The sequence below is a fragment of the Populus alba genome, chromosome 15, assembly GCF_005239225.2.
Source record: "Populus alba chromosome 15, ASM523922v2, whole genome shotgun sequence".
Lineage (NCBI taxonomy): Eukaryota > Viridiplantae > Streptophyta > Magnoliopsida > Malpighiales > Salicaceae > Populus > Populus alba.
Window position 1 is genome coordinate 15,324,952 of NC_133298.1, and position 17,060 is coordinate 15,342,011.

The 17,060-nt window shown below is 36.4% G+C and overlaps 2 protein-coding genes across 5 annotated transcripts; both read left to right on the plus strand.

Moving 5' to 3' along the window:
- The first annotated feature begins 921 nt into the window (after positions 1-921).
- Positions 922-5,145, plus strand: LOC118057637 (probable glycosyltransferase At3g07620). Of its 4 annotated transcripts, XM_035070274.2 has the most exons (8): positions 936-1,329; positions 2,099-2,450; positions 2,571-2,858; positions 3,207-3,490; positions 3,644-3,700; positions 3,932-4,170; positions 4,379-4,536; positions 4,710-5,144. In XM_035070274.2, the coding sequence occupies exons 2-8, from the start codon at positions 2,355-2,357 to the stop codon at positions 4,809-4,811; spliced, it is 1,224 nt and encodes a 407-aa protein (XP_034926165.1). In that variant the 5' UTR covers positions 936-1,329; positions 2,099-2,354; the 3' UTR covers positions 4,812-5,144. The 4 variants fall into 4 exon arrangements, with proteins under 4 accessions (XP_034926167.1, XP_073260901.1, XP_034926165.1 ...); XM_073404800.1 differs by having other exon boundaries at positions 935-2,450; positions 4,454-4,536; positions 4,710-5,145; XM_073404799.1 differs by having other exon boundaries at positions 936-2,450.
- Positions 5,146-10,103: 4,958 nt separating this feature from the next.
- LOC118057636 (protein STICHEL-like 2) lies at positions 10,104-17,019 on the plus strand. The gene is given in 9 exon segments (XM_073404917.1): positions 10,104-10,694; positions 11,436-13,123; positions 13,206-13,425; positions 14,011-14,196; positions 14,316-14,534; positions 15,053-15,691; positions 15,694-15,778; positions 16,088-16,145; positions 16,486-17,019. Coding segments are annotated over 8 exon segments (3,075 nt in total). The 5' UTR covers positions 10,104-10,694; positions 11,436-11,530; the 3' UTR covers positions 16,561-17,019.
- Positions 17,020-17,060: the final 41 nt, after the last annotated feature.

Sequence of the window (17,060 nt, forward strand, 5' to 3'; positions counted from 1 at the left end):
TTAGACAAAGATCGCTTGATGACGTAACATTTGCAAAATTTAGTCGCAATTTCAATTTTTTTCCTGATTATATTTTACCTGATATTGTTACGTGCTTAAAAACAAAAAAAACTATAGTCATTGTCAAATGTATTTCATACATAGTGGAATTGTAGATAGTTTAATGGAATAATAAAAAATATTTTATATAAAATATTATTTATTTCATAATGTAATAACAATAGTTAAATCTATAATATTTAAATTAAAAACCATCAATATTAATAATAATTTTTTAAAATTATTTTATAACCTTAATTTCAAAAGCATTATTAACCAAACACATTAAACTACTTTTTGCTCAACCTCAATTTTAACCACAATTTTAACCAAATACCTATTTTTTCAAACCAACCTCAATTAAAAGTACTTTTTATAAAATAATTTTTTTCAAACCACAACCACAACAGCTATCACAATACCAAACACACCGTAAGTGGGCGAGGGATTATTCTCGTTTGATGGTGGTGTCGATTTGGATCGAGTTATGAGAGATTTTATGAGTTTCTCTACAAATAACAGATAAAAGATGATATTATAAAGAATCAAAGAGATAATTGAGAAAATTAAAATTCTTTTCAAAGGATTTTCCAAGGCATTTGAAAAAACTTAACCAATTTCTTTTTAAGAAAAGTGAGAGATTCCAACAACACGAGAAGAGAAAAATCAAGCAAACACATTAGATTTTAGTTTTAATTTGAGTTATAGATCTTTTTGCAATCGTTTTTTTTTACTTCTTCCTTCTACATCATTATAGTATATATAGAAAAAAATAAAATATTTTTTTTCAATTTTATCTTAAAAATTTTAATTCAGAACATAATTTTTTAAAAAATACTATATATTTAGCCAGTGTACTCTTGCCTTTGCAATTCCCTGGACGTTTTGTTCATGATGTTCAACAAGACGAGAAAATATCTTGAACCACTATTTAAGAAAATTTGTTTATTGGAATGTGCAAGATCGGTGCAAAATATGTGTTTTTTATTCTTTAAAAAAGAAATTCAGTCTCGATTAATATATAAATTAATTTATAAATACCCTTTACAATTTAACATTGAAGGAGGAGCAATAAAACTGTAGAAAATCCAGTCAGTACAGAAGAGACAGAGGAACCGCGTAACGGGTAGAGCCACGGCACCACGAAATCTGACAAAGTCTCATAGTAATTTCAAAATTTTAAATTTTAAGTTTAGTGCCTATTGCGAGCATGGAAGAGGACAACCTGGAGAATTCGTCCCTCTTCTGCAAGCTCTCAGATATTGCAGGGAATCAACAGCTGGTTTCCAGGTATGCTTTTCTGACGAAGAAATAATGGAAATAAAGAATCGCCTTGTCCAGAAGCCGGGACGCACTGAGTTAGAGAAACTACAGTGAATCGTTGATGCTTTTCTTGATTTTTTAAATTGAATTTCGATCTAGAATTTCATGAACTATAATTTTTTTTAAAATTTTTTTAATTGCTATTTTTTTTTTCTCTCAAAGAACATCTGGTGAAGATTCTAGTCGCAAATCATTAACATTTTCTTTGGTTGGAAATGCTTGTAAAATAACATGATTATTACCTGGAAGAAAATTATTGAACTACCACCAAGTCTTTGGACGAACAGCTTTGAGCAACCGGCTCGTTGGTTTATTTAAGAAAAAATTGTCAGAAGACATGTCTTCTTCCCAGATTTTTTCCTCGATCAAAAATCATTATCTGCATCGGAGGAAATGACTTACTTGTCGGCATTCCTTTCCATCTCATTAACGTTCTTCGAGGAGATATTCTACAAATGCCGGAAAAAAAAATTGAGATATTATAAGTTTGAGATATTTTCTTGGAATTCATTTAAAAAAAAATGAATTCCAAGAAAATATTAGAAAAGATTAGAAGAACTTCTTAGCATGTCTCTTAGTTCATGGGGATTTTTTCATCAGAGTTCTTGTTTTCGCTGTTTCCTGCGTTGCAAACCGTGTTTCACGGCAAAAAAACATTTGTTGCTTTTTGGTCTTGAAACATAATTTGCACCACGTAGACAAACACACCTAAGCATATACCAGGTTTTCATTCCAGAACTGGGTCAGCACCAGCAGCCATCTGGTGGTATGGGGGCGGCGGCGGCGAGGCACGAAGGTGGGGTACCATACCAGAAATAACTAACACTAACAGAATGAGTTAGTTAAAGCATCCATCCATACCTCTCCCTCTCTTCACCCGCCAAAACAAAACTAAAGATAGAAATACCTTTCTTAATAATCTTGACGACCTACCATTCTCATTCTCTTCTCTTCCCTCCTCTCCAAGAAAAAACTTGAATTTCCTCAAGAAAATGCCTCCTCTAAAAGCACTTGCCGCCTTGGTCATCTTTTTTAGCATAGCCTCGATCCTGTTGCAGCAAAGGTATTGGTTACCACTCTCTTCTAAGGTACTCTCTTGAAGGCCGATTTCAGTTCTTGATGTTAATCAATGTTAGCTCCCCTGCTTTATCTTTTGCTTTCTCTCATTTTCTTTCCCCCATTCAACGCTCCTTTTGTGTCTTTTGAAGGGAAAATCAACTCTATATGTACTTCAGCAGTCTACTGCTGGCGTCCATCACTCTGAAGAGTTTTTCTTGCTGAATTATGAGGCAATGGAGAAGGATTTAAAGGTCTTTGTGTACCCAGGTGGAAACCCAAAAATGTGTTATCACTCAATAGATAAGAAGCTCAAGAGCAATTATGCAAGTGAGCATTATTTCTTCATGAATCTGAGAAACAGTTCGTTTTTGACTGAGAATCCTGACGAGGCTCATCTCTTCTTTATCCCCCTTTCTTGTCCACCAATGAAAGACCAGGTATGTGCTTTAAACCCAGTAATTGATTTACTTTGATCTTTGTAAATGAATGTAAGAATTGGAACATCTGGTTTCTTTAATGCATTAATTCTGAGATTACGTTCAACGTACTGACGCTGTGTTAATTAGCTGATTGATGCGACGATAGATATGACCACAAGTTTGTTGAAAGATTCTATTTTCGTGTTTTTGCAACACATGATACATAATTTGGATTTGGAGACTCTGTTCTTTTGTATAGTTGTCTGATATGTTCAAGCACCTTCCTATATTTCTTCCCTTCTCACTCATTCTAGGTATACATATAAAGAAACTACATATTTGTTTTTTTTTTTTTTGTAAATGCAGGATGCTTTACCTCGTTATAAGGAGATGGTTATCCAGAACTATGTCCGCGCCTTAACTATCAAATACCCTTACTGGAATAGGACTTTAGGCGCTGATCACTTTTTTGTCAGTTGCCATGGCATTGGCAACAGGGCTACTGCAGCTTTCCCATTTCTCCTGAAGAACGCAATTCGACTTGTGTGTTCACCAAGCTATGATTCCAACTATATTCCACATAAGGATGTTTCCCTCCCACAGATACTGGAGCTCTCTCTTCCTCCTGAAAGAGATGGCATGTGGAACGAGTAATCTTTTTTGTTTTTTAATGGTGTAACAATTTGTTTATGGTAGCAGCAGTGAGCTTTTGAACGCATTTATGCATTTCTGGATTCTCTATGAACGTTACTTTCTAAGTGAACTCAAATACTGAACTTTCAGAATCTTGATGCAACTTGCAGCTCAACTATGGAGTCGCTTCCTATCCAGCTATCCCCAGTGGAGACTCACCCTCCCAGGTAGTAAAATATTTACCAAGTTTTACTTTTCTAAATGCTTTTGCTTCATTTGAACAGAACAGCAGTACAATCTGGCATTAAAGTTCCCAAGTATCACATGCCTTTTGGGCAGGCTTTTTGTTTCTAGTTATTAACATGGTAGTTGTATTCTTAAGCATTCATCGCATAGTATTCAGTGGTTATTTCTTGTTGAAGATGTTGGATTTGATGATCAAAACTATTTCATCGCAGGACTAAACTTTGTTTCTGGGCTGGTTCTCCCAACTCAGAAGTAAGAAAGAATCTTCGAGTTCATTATAAAGGTTTAGAAGAATTTGAGATCCATTTCGTCGAGAATGTTAAAAGGGCATTTGTGCTAGATACTTTTCAAAAGGAGATATATAGGAGTAAGTTCTGCATCTGTCCTCGTGGGAAGACTCAAGTCGGTGGTGTTTGCTTAGCAGAGTCGATGGCTTTTGGATGCGTACCTGGTAAGAATGCTTCCCATAAGGCTTTTCTCTTGTTCTTGTGATGAACTCATTCATTATGCAGCCACACTCGACAACATTTTAACAGCTTTTTGTAGTTTGTGATGATGTCAAGCAATAACTTTAAATTCTTGGATAGAGCATGGATAGTAAAATCAAAAGAAGGGGATGTGTAGTTTACCCCAAAAGCAGTTCATGTGTCTTTCTGCAGTTATCATGTCCGACTACTATGACTTGCCATTCAATGACATTCTTGACTGGAATGCATTCTCTGTAATTCTCAAAGAGGACGACGTTCCCATAATGGGGGAGATTCTCAAAGGCATGCCAGAAGACATGTTCGAGAAAATGCGTCAAAATGTTCTCAAGGTAGATAAGATTCATCGTCTTCTGTTTCTTGTAACCCAAGCTCATTTCCAAGATGCTACCGTAGCCCTCCTGATTAACAGTAGCGTGCTTAAACTATGGAGGAATGTTTACCTTGATAACGTTTGGTGAGATTCTGCAGGAGCAGCACTTAATTATTATCTTCTGGTTTGCAGGTTAGCAAGTACTTCAAGTGGCATTTTCGTCCTGTCAAGTATGACGAGTTTCACATGGTAATGTATGAGCTATGGAAGCGCCGCCATGTCATTCGGTACTGACAACCGCAAGAAGATGGTCCTAGTTAAACAACATCCCCCCCTGATTTCTTTGCTGCTTTCTGAAGCTAAATGCACTTAATTCTTTAATTGAAGGAGATATCTGCCATTTTAAATCATGGATTCTTTACAATAGCAGAAAGATTACAAATATATCTGTGTGCATATGAGTTGTATATATTTAGTTGCTATGTTTTTCTCAGCGATTAATTAAGTCCTTAAGTGATGAAGATAACTGCAAATCCAAATATCTATCGAGACTGGTTTTGAACCGATGAATATATCTGCTTGTACAGTATGTAATTACACCAAAAATAAACTGATTTTTTTTTTTTTTTTTTTTTTTTTTTTTTAAGTTGAATGTTTTACTTGTTTTTTTTTGAAATATGAAAACTAAAATTCGTGGTTGAGTCCGATCAAAGATAGGATGGATTATAAGTTTTAAAAATTAATCATAATTTAGAAGATTCGTACGAATTTATTTTTTATTTTTATAAAAATATTTTTTTTATTTTTAATATTAACATATCAAAACAATAAAAAATACCATTTAAAAATCATTAATTTAATATTTTGTAAAAATACCTTTATGAAATCATTGCAGCTATCAACCCTATAATTGAGGACAAAACCATGATGTGGAATTAAAATGGCCCTTTAGCTAATTTTACGAAGAAAAAACTTGTTATGAATTAACCTTAATTATTAGATTCATGGGATTCAATAGTCGTAGAAACGAAGAGAATCCGAGGACCGCATCGGTCGTGAAAAAAGCAAGGCCATCCGTGTCGCTCTGCTTTCATTTTTTTTAATGTTCTGTGTCATTAGTCTCTGTGTTTGCATCCCCTGTTTTCGTTTGGTCACTGTCTTGATATCTCTGTGATTTACTTCCATCTACAGGGGATTTGTCATTTTGCTGGTGAAATCTGCAACAAATAAAGCAGGTCTGCACAAAAAGACCTCGCAGCGTTTGAACTTCAACAGGCATATCATTCCATTTCGAAGAAGCAACATCTTACTCTGCTTTCCAAAAGCATCCTGCCTGTCTTGAGGAGGAGAGATGCATTATTGTGCCCAGAAAACGGCAAACTATTCATCACATTATTGATCCGTCGCCCTCCAGATCCAAGGACACAAACAATGGTGGTCAATGGAAACTTTGAGGAGAGATCAAACCTCCCTTCAAAGTTCAGGTGACAGGATAAACGGTGGTCAATTATTCACAGGGGCTAGAGTAGACTCTACAAGCTTCAATGTTTCCTTTTTCAGGCATAGCCAGTTAAATACAGAGACGAATGGGCCCAGAACCCTCTGAGGATAAATGGGCTCGATTCGATTATGCAATTTCTTAAAGCCTAGTTGCTTCGTGATTTGTTGATTAAAATTAACCAAAAAAAAATATTAAAATAATAATTTATTAATTTTTAAAATTTATTTTTGATATAATATTTTAAAATAATCTAAAAATATTAAGAAATATAATTTGAAGAAAAAATAAGAAATTTTACAAAAGCAGGGCCTAAAAAAAGATGGCGGTAGCGTAGGTAAACGGCGGTTCAATTCAATCAGTTTTGCTCTTTTACCTTTACCTTTACTTTTACCTTACGATTTATTATTCCATATTTTGATAGGGGCATGTAGGGAAACAGGAGGTTGTCCAGCAAGATTTTTAGCTAGTATTCCCCCCCTGCCGTGGCTCTGACAACAATGTTGTTAATTACCAGATTCCTTTCTTTCTTTCTTTTTAATAAAAATATTATTTTCACAATTTCTTTGTCAAATTATAGGTTTTTTTTATCTAGCCTTCTAGGCTATAGGCCATAGGCCTCTTCAATTTTTACTCTTTTTTATTGATTGGACTCTAATTACTCCCATTGCAAATTTGCAGTCGTGTTTAGGGTATTTTTGTAATTATAATTTAAAGTATTTTTTATTTAAAAATATATTTAAATAAAATTTATTTATTTTTTAAAAAATATTTTTAATATAAACACATTAAAATAATCTGAAAATATAAAACAAAATTTATCCTTAATAAAAACAAAATTTAATTTTTTTAGAAACATGATAACACTCCTTTACAGTAGTGTTTTAAAATATATTTTATAAAAGAAAAAATTAAAATTAAAATTTTTTATTGTTTTAATGTTTTAATATAAAAAATAATTTTTTTAAAATAAAAATTTAATATATTTTTAAACAAAATAACATTTAAAAACAACTTACAAATACCCTTTTACCATCTAAAATCATCACGATTTTGTAAGATAGTTGTATTGCCAATTAACCTAAAGTCAAGATCTAGGAAATTTTCAATATTGAGATGCTTTAAATCAGGAAAATTATTCTAAGTCCTTTGTAACCCCCCCTTTTTTTTTTTTTGGCCTAGGATAGAGGCACTAGAGAGCTCCAAAAATTCATCTCGATGGGAGCACTTTGTAGCTTGTATTCATGTAATTAACCCATCTTCATGCTAGTCGTGGGGCTGTCGAATTGTTAAATAATCCTCATGGGATGCTACTTTTGTTCATTTAAAATGATTAGTCTTTGATTACCCCTTCTATATCAACCACGCACAATAATTAACCTAAGTTTATTAGAGTAAACAGGCAACTTGCACTTTATAATAATTAATTAACTAATTAGTCCTGCATAAAAAGAAGGTTATTGAAGAATATCACGTTAATCTGATGAGATTGGCTTCTTTTTATAAAATAAATAAATTAACTAGGAATCAGAACGTTATTGCACTCCGAGAAATAACATAAATAAATGTGAAAAAAAAAGAACTTTGACAGGCTTTTAATTGAACGAGCATATCTTCTTTACTGCCTCGGTTTAGACAGACATGGCTAGGCTAAGGTCATTGTTGCTGTGATTCTGCTACAGAATCTCAACCTTGAAAATTACAGCTCATTCAGTTACTTCCCTTCGAGTCAACACCCACGAGTAAAAGTGCTCTTTATTTTTTTTTTAAATTATTTTTTTTATAATTTTAAATTATTTTTATATATTTACTAATAAAAATTATTTTAAAAAATAATTAATATTATAATCTCAAACAACTATCTTAATGATTGAAAATAAAAAATAAACTATCATTTTATTTAATTGAATTAAAATATATTAGGTTTGACATGTCTTTTAAAAGGAGTAATATGAAAATTAGAATTATAGATATATTAATTCATTCTCAATATCATTTAATTTATTCTTAATATATTAGGTCTGGTATGTCTTTTATAGTCCTAGGGTCTGTTTGTTTTTATGTTTCAAAAGCATTTTTTTTAAAAATTGAAATTTTTTATTAGCTTTAAATTAATATGTTTTTAGTATTTTAAAATTATTTTAACGCGTTGATATCAAAAATAATTTTTTTAAAATAAAAAAATATTTTTAACATGAAATTTATTTAAAAAATAACTGCAACTATACTGCCAAATAAACTCTTAATACTTTTCTAGAAAAATTAAATTGGTTTATGGTCGATTCAATAATAAATAAATGCAAATTTCAAGCTGGTCCATTTATATTTACATGGATAAATCTAAAAAAATATATTTTTTAAGTTAAAAAATATTATTTATTAGAAATTAAATAAAAATTAAAACGAGTCTTGATTTTAAACAAGTTTTTGAGTTATGAGTTTGACCCGCTGATAACCCGTATGCTTAATACGGATCAGGGACGTTGAGCGCCGCTCGTGCAGGCGGTGAAGGCACGTGTGCTCAGTAGCCACGGTAATAAGGTACACATGACTGGCATGGGCATATGCCCCATGTGTGTTTTGTACAGGTTCAACAGGGAAGCGAAGGGGAGGAGGACGGTGGAGTTAAAAAGTGATGGTATTTTATTTTGACAGCTTTTTTGAAAAAGGGCTTCCCGGCTCAGCTCCTCAGCGCACAGCACTTTTTTTTTTTTTTTTGGGTTTCATCATAATATCTTTCTCTCGCTCAACATAGCTTCTCCGTGGAACAGACCAACTAGATAGTTACTACTTTTATTACACCTCTTCACTCGCCTTTCAGTCCGTGACTTCACTATTTATTTCAAATGGTAACGGTCCATTTTGCAGTCTTTAATTAATATCTTATAGGCAATTGTTGTTTTTTTTTTATTTTTAAAATTTATTTTTGTTATCAATTAAAAAAATAGCAATTTAATAATCCTCCAACTACTTTTTGAAATAAAAGTCAAGAGACTTCGATGATGAAAAATCATAGTTTTGAAACCCGACCCGGTCATTGACCCGGTCGACTCTCTGGGTCACGGGTCAGGTGGGTTGACCCGGGTTAATCCGGGTCAACCCAAAAAAACCTTGGTTTGTCTTTTCATCTGTCACTATTACTTTCCAGAAATGCACAGATGGATGTGGTGGGAGATTTTTCTGGCACTTTTTATCCTTCTTTTCTCCTCTCTTCTTTTCATTCATTCATTTATTTATTTGGGAAAGAGAGCTGTCGCGATTCATGCCTTCGTTTTAAATCAGTCTTATGTTTGATCTGCGGCAATTTTCAGGTGGAAGTGGAAGCATTGGTGATTCAAGGACCCAAGCTGGGCACGGTGATGAGCCAGGTGAAGAAGCCTCTGTCTTCTCCACCGCCGCAATGCTCCCGTACTCCACCCTCGACGAGGCATCGGCGGCGCTAGGAAGGAATTTGACTGTAGCGGAGACATTGTGGTTCAATTACTCTGCAAAAAAGTCTGATTATTATCTATTTTGCCACAACATCTTGTTTCTTTTTCTGATCTTCTCTGTCGTGCCTTTACCCTTGTTCTTCACAAATCTCTGGCGATCTGCTGGGCTTGACAAGTACAAGATTCAGCCTAAAGTCAAGCTGTCTCCTTCTGAAGAGTTCAAGTGTTACAAGGATGTTACAAGGATGAAGCAGAGCCAAGGCATGAGCGGGTACCTCATCACCACCAGAAGGCAGAAGGACTTCTGGCTCCTTGCTTAGGTTCATTTCAGAGGCCAAAAAAGTGACCGGGTCTCACCCGGGTTTAGCCGGGTCGACTGGGTCCCGGGTCGACCCTCCGGGTCGACTGGGTCCCGGAGGGTCGACCGGGTTTGGCCGGGCCAAATCCCAAGCGGGTTTTGGCCTTCACCCGGCCCGGTTTCATGCCCGGTTCGGCCGGGTCCCGGGTCGACCCGCCGGGCCGGTCCGGGTTTTAAAACTATGTGAAAAATAAAAAACGGTGGTGTTCACGTGAGTTGAGTGACCACAAGGCACGTGCGAGCAACGCTCCAAGGAAGAGACTGAAACACATACGCACGGACCACCAAAGTTTCTGTCAGCAACCAAAAAGTAAACTAACTGAAACGGGCTGAATATCCTCCTGTTATTATAAAATTACCAAAACCACCTTCTCTAGTCCAAGCAGGCTCTCTTGTCGAGACAGGCAGAGCAGAGAAAGGAAACGACCCGAAACCCAGAGTCCCCCACTCCTCCTGCTCCCTGCCTTCACCTCTGTGCCTCTGCCTGACTCCTGGCTCTGTCATGATATAATTATAATTATAATTCTTTTAACGAAAGAAAAAGCGTTTTTCTCCTTGTGTACGCGCTGTGTCCAATGGGATTTCTCATGGTTTAAAATGGAATCAAAAGCGACTACCTCGGTGGTCATTAATGGATGACATTTACCGCTTTACTAGTTACCACCACTACAGCATCAAAATCTCTATCATCAACTCAGCTGCGGGTCCAGCAGCAGCAGCATTATTTTGGTTTTGCAGTTGAACTAGTGCTGCTACCGTGGTATCTCTTGCTCCAAAACCAAGACCTTCTCTTCTCTTAATTTGGTATCCATCCCGCCTTTTACGCTACTCATTTTCTACCTCATTTCTCCTTAATGTCTGCTGCTAACTTCGATGTTCGTGTGGACGATGTACGACTACGTTTCTAATTAATTTCAAGTTCTGTGTTTGGTTTTCTCGTACTTTGTCGTTTCTTCCCTTGTTTTGCTTTGTTACTTGTTATTTTTTCTTCTTGTTTGTAATCTTTGAATTCTTGAATTCTCTCTCTCCCTCTCTCCTCTCCCTCTCTCTCTCTGTGAGGGTGTGTATGTGTTTTTATTTAATTTCTTAGTTTAAGTACTGCTAATCTCTCCGTTTAGGGGAGTGGGATTTGCTTAATGTTTGTGCATGCTCTGCTGTCAACTGTAAACACTGCTTCCCTTCTCTCTCGTGCTTCTATTTGGAGGCTGAAGGTGTGTGTGTGTGTGTGTGTATGTATATACATATATATATGTTCTTCCTTTAAAGTGGTTGATGGAGAAGATGTGCTACATTCTTGCATGCCCTTTTTAACTATTTTGTGGTTCAAACTTTTTTTTTTAATTCTCTTTTCTCACACTTGGTTATGCCGGTTTTCCTTTGATGAAAATGAAAATGAGAAGATTAATTGTTGTTATAATTACTATTTCATGGTTATTGTAAAAAACCCGTTTACTTTCCGTTCTATAAGGTTATGGGTTTTATAGGGTGAGCAGGAAATAGAGGGTCTGATTGTCTTGTTTGGTCCTTTGAAATGTTTTGAGGCCCCCCCCTCCCATTTTTCTCTTTAATGAATAGATAAGATATGGAGATTTGTTTCTTATCTACGATGTTTGGTTTTTTTGTTCTTTCAGGATGGGAATGCAGCTCTCTATGGTGATGGATCCTGAAATTTGATTTTGGAGTGTCCTGAAGGAATTCATTTGCTACTCCTATTTGATTTTGGAAAATGGCAGATGGGCGGCGACATTCTGTTGATATTCCCATCACAAGAACCCTTATAGCCCTTAGGAGAGTGAGGTCACTAAGGGATCCCTCAACCAATTCTATGAGCAGATTCTCTGCTTTATTGGAAAATGCCAACTGGGAAACGAATTCCACCAAAGATATATCTTTGCAGTCTTCCAATGGTTCCAAAGAAGGTGGATCAAACCATAATCGTGTTTCGGGATGGAAAAATTTAGGTCTTGATGGACAGAGTAAGCAACAAGTTGATAATTTTGATTCGGGAAGTGATTTTGAAAAATCCAAGTTAATTTTCGGTGACAGTTTGGGTGGAGTGAAAAATATGGATGCTCTTTTTAGGACCAAAAAGGTGGAAGGATTAGATAGTTGCAAGGAAGAGATTAATGGAAACATGTCGATGAGTGAAGTGTATTATGGCAGTCACAGGAACAAAGAGCTGGACTTGGTATGCATCACACCTTCGAGTAATCATTTGGAGGATGTGGATTCAACTAATGGACCCATTGCAGGATCTCCACTAGGAGAAAGTACAGACCAGTCTGTGACAAGACGAAAATCTCGATACAAAAATCAAGTCCAGTCATACGGTGGGTTGGGTGACATTTTGAGTTGTGTAGGTACTCCATGCTTTTCTGTCAGTGATGCCTTCTCAAGCCAAGGCACGTCATTGTTTGCAAACAAAGAGGCTGATTTCATGGTTCAAAAAGACCATGGATGTGGGATAAGCTGCTGCTGGACAAGAACCCCAAGACTCAGAGATTCAAACCCATATTCTGATGCTGAAGGCAATCCATTGTTGTCCATGGATGTAGCTGAGACAAGCCCTTGTGGGAAGAGGAGCTGGAAGCATGCTACAAATGAAACTCCTAGGAGTTTGAGTCAGAAATTTAGGCCAAAATCTTTTGACGAACTGGTGGGACAAGGTGTAGTGGTAAGGTCCCTTTTGGGTGCCATTTCTAGAGGAAGGATAACCTCTTTATATCTCTTCCATGGTCCTCGTGGCACTGGCAAGACTTCTGCCTCAAAGATATTTGCTGCTGCCCTTAATTGCCTCTCACATGAGGAGTACAAGCCATGTGGTCTCTGCCGAGAATGTTATGTGTTCTTTTCTGGAAGGAGCCAGGATGTGAAAGAAGTGGACTCTATGAGAATTAATCGGACCAGAAGGATTAGATCCCTTATCAAGGATGCATCAATGCCACCGATTTCATCACGTTTCAAAGTTTTCATTGTTGACGAGTGTCATTTGTTGCATGGAGAGACATGGGCAATTGTTTTGAATAGCCTAGAGAACCTTTCTGAAAATGTTGTCTTTGTAATGATCACTCCTGAACTGGATATGCTACCGAAAAATGCAGTCACTCGGTCTCAAAAGTATCATTTTCCAAAGATAAAAGAAGCTGATATAGCTGGCAGATTAAGGAATATCTGTGTTGAAGAAGCCCTTGACTTTGATCAGGTTGCCTTGGACTTCATTGCGACTAAGTCAAGTGGTTCCCTTAGGGATGCAGAAATTATGCTTGATCAATTGAGTCTGCTCGGTAAAAGAATCACAATGACCATGGCCCATGAACTTGTGAGTGATCACTTTTCTTATGAATATTTATTGCATATTTCTTCTCATTGAATTAACAGAAAATGGTCATGTTATTGTACAGATTGGAGTTGTTTCTGATGATGAATTGCTTGGCTTGCTGGATCTGGCTTTGTCGTCTGATACTTCAAGCACTGTTATAAGAGCCAGAGAGTTGATGAGGTCCAGGATTGATCCTATGCAACTGGTATCTCAGCTGGCAAATCTCATAATGGATGTTCTTGCTGGTAAATGCAAAGATGATAGTTCTGAAGTCAGAAGAAAGTTTTCAAGGAAGCATTCTTGTAAGTCTTGTATTTTCAAATATCTTTCCTGTCTAGCTTTGGAAAAAACTGTTATTGTAAGTAACATTTACATGAATGCTTTGCTAATGGTTCCTAAAGACTCATTTGGTATTTCATCGTGCATTCTTTCTGACTTTGCAAGTTCACTCTTTGTCGGTTAAAGCCACCGGGCATGGCAGGATGAATTGGGCTAATGATAGTTTATCAGTTCAGTGAACTGTCCCAAACAAGGTCAAACTGCTTGGCACCAGTTTAATCATCAGTGACCTGTCACAATGTGTACAGACAATGACCTGTCACAATGTGTACAGACAATGGGCATGCATGGCTCCAGGCATAGCATTATAGGCCAGATCCATACTGATTTTTCACCCATGGGAAACTCTAGATGCTTTGCTGGAATATCATTAGCATATTTACCACTTGACTATCTAGCATGTGATGCCTGTTTAAACTGTGTGTTGTTTTTAACGTCAAGATGTACATATTCACCCTTTGTTTTTAGTTGTGTCATCTACTTTTATTTGTCACTATATTTGCATATCTTTTTTATATGATGAAAGTTGCAAGTTTCCTTTTTTACAGCTGAAGGGGACATGCAGAGACTGAGTCATGCCCTGAAAATACTTTCTGAAAGTGAGAAGCAACTGAGAATGTCAAGAAACCAAAGTACATGGCTCACGGCAGCTCTCCTGCAGTTGAGCTCACTGGAAGCCTCGGCTGTGGATGTGAATGATTCAAAGTCTTCAATCAGAAATGGGCATGACAGAGGTCAGGATGTTAACCATAAGCACTAATTAATTGTCTTTGTAGTATTCAGTTCATTTAAGTGTATTCTCTCTCTCTCTCTCTCTCTCTTTCTCAAATAAAGCTCATTCTTTTGGATACAGATGGAGGCTTTTCCAGTACACCATCCACTGGGGAGAGCTTGAAGCATCTTGCCCTGTATTCATGTGAAGACAGTAAGTTGCAAAAATCACAATTACAAGGGGGTTGTCAAGCGACATTAGATACTATATGGAAGAGAGCCAGTGAATTATGCCAATCAAATTCACTCAGGAATTTCCTAAGGAAACAAGGGAAACTATCTTCTCTTCATATTAATAGAGGTACATTCACGCAATGTTTTTTTTCTTCAAGTCTCTGCTTCTACCTTTACCATACTTAGCTCATTTAGCACATGAAGGATTGGCCATACAAGTACTATGCCGTCAGTGTCACTAAATGACTTTCGAACAATGGATTCATAAGCAAACTTTATGTCAGTCTACTGCATTGAAAACCATATAAAATTATAGATTGCACCATAACTAGGGATGCCTATCCTAATAATTACTTGCTTTAATGCTATTAAACAAACAGGTTAATGGACTTGCTGTCACAAATCTCTTCATGAAGCTTGCTTTTACCATGCTTTAGTTGCTTGTATTGGCAAGCTGAAAGTTGTAATGGCATGGCAACATGTGGACATATTGATCACTTTCTTCCTTCATAAACCCTGTAGATGTTGGTAGAATATATCTCATCTTTGCTCAAAGGGTTCTCTTTACCAGCTTAATTATACATTTTTTTGAATGCATGGAATGTGTTTCTCTATCTTGCAAGTGATGAATATATTGCACTTCAGGTCTGGCAGTAGCTGAATTGGAATTCCATCATTCTGACTATGCATCCAAGGCTGAAAAGTCATGGAAGCTTATTGCAAGTTTGCTGCAAACAATTTTGGGTTGTAATGTTGAAATTCGGATTAATCTTGTACTTTGTGCTCCTCCTGCATCAAAATGTGCCAAACTATGGAAGCAATCTTTTTGTTTTTTTAGTTGTTCTCGGAGAATGAGGCACAAATCACAACCACCCATTGACTGTGGCATTGACTCCGACTACTCTGATCACATCTCTGAAAGGCCTATGATAAGAGAGAAAGCTATTTCAGCCTGCCCCTCTGACTCTCAATCCCAGATACCACACAACTGTTATCACAGAGTGGAAGTGGTGAGGGCTCTAAGAAATAGTGAAGGGAATGTGCTGAGCGTAGGGACAACCTCATCTCTCAGATCACTTCATGATGATACATCTAAAACCCCTGGGTATGGATTTTCTTCTTCAAAGGCTGGGGGAAACGACCTTGACTATACAGTTTTCTCTAGTCAAGAGGCTCAGGATCAGCCGAACTGCTTTCCTAAAAGTCTCAGACTGCAAAAGATGTTACTTTCTTCAGAGAATACTCAAATGGTTTGTAAAGGTAATCATCAAGAGAACCAGATGGGAAGAAGAAACCTATTGAAACATGCACTAAAGCCAATGATTCATATGTTTTGAGTGGCAACGACGACAATTCCACCACTGAGAATGGGTAAGAGCTCTCCAAGCATCCTATCTCATTTGTACATGCTTTGTGTTCAATAGAACTTGCGCGAGACTCCTTGAATAGTGGAAGTTTATTCCTAAGGTGAGCTGTGCAGCGAGTAAAGTTTTTAGCTTTACTGTGTATCATTATCAGTGCAACAATGAGACATTTGTCAGGTGGTCTCTAACCAAGTGCAAATGTGATGTTGTGTAAACGCACTTGTTATTGAAAGATTACTCTTCCATGTTCTGTATTTTCGTTTCTTTTTTCCGCACTGCAAGTACTTATCAAATTCTTCGATCCCTCATTTGGCAGGCTAAGGGAGGATTCGGTTGCTCTTTGCTGGAGAACTCCCACGTTCCTGGCAAACAAGGTAAAACCGGAGATGCTTTTAAAACTAGACATTTCTTGAAAGTTACTTAATGGCCAATAATATGTTAATCTGGTATTGATAATTGGATGCTATTTCCTGTTGGGAAACTCTCCTTTTTCTCACGCCATCTTTTATCATCTGCCTCGATTTTATTTTGTTTTTGGTTCTTGAATTCTCAATTGGTAATCATGAATTTGCTTGCTGCAAACAAGATGCACAGCGAATATCTAACTTCTCTGAGTTAGAAACACAACTGAGTCACCAAAATACTGCTAGCACCGCCATATTCGATGTTGACTTGATTCCTGCATTTGTGAGTAAAGGGGTGTCAATGTTTCAGGCATGGGAGCTGGCCCCTCAGCAACGAAGATCACCTCTGGTTCGGTGGGCTCTTCCCTGCGCCACTGCTAAGTAGATCTGCTGCATAAGGAAAGATTAAAGAACTTTTCTGTGGGCTGCAGAGGAGCTTCAAATATGCTTTTTGTACATTGCACATTTTTTAATGCATATATATACATATAAACAGAATTCTGGGCATATCAGTGTATGAATATCGTAGCTCTTTCAAATTGAAGTAGTTTCAGTATGTAGCTAGTTCAAATCATGGTAGCACGGATGATCTTAACAATCAATGTGATTCTTTTCATCCCTTAATTATATGTTTTTTTAGTGTATAAAAATAAGAAAATCTTAAAAAATTGTTTTGAGGTATTTTAAGTAAAAATGTATTTTTAAACATTATTTTGCATCATAATATTAAATATGTATGTATAAAGTGTATATCAAATTATAGTGTATAATGTTTTTTAAAATAATTTTTTACTTGAAAAAAAAATTATATATATATAGCCCATAATAAAGGCCCAAATCACAACAAGCAAAGCCCATATTAACAGACTGACTCCCTGTCATATA

What these genes read in the sequence shown, in the direction of transcription:
- LOC118057637 (XM_073404799.1), top strand. Translation starts at nt 2,355, where the DNA reads ATGCCTCCTCTAAAAGCACTTGCCGCCTTGGTCATCTTTTTTAGCATA. An exon ending in GTGGAGACTCACCCTCCCAG is followed by an intron (nt 3,701 to 3,931) that starts GTAGTAAAATAT and finishes ATTTCATCGCAG; the next exon opens with GACTAAACTTTGTTTCTGGG. An exon ending in TGCGTCAAAATGTTCTCAAG is followed by an intron (nt 4,537 to 4,709) that starts GTAGATAAGATT and finishes TCTGGTTTGCAG; the next exon opens with GTTAGCAAGTACTTCAAGTG.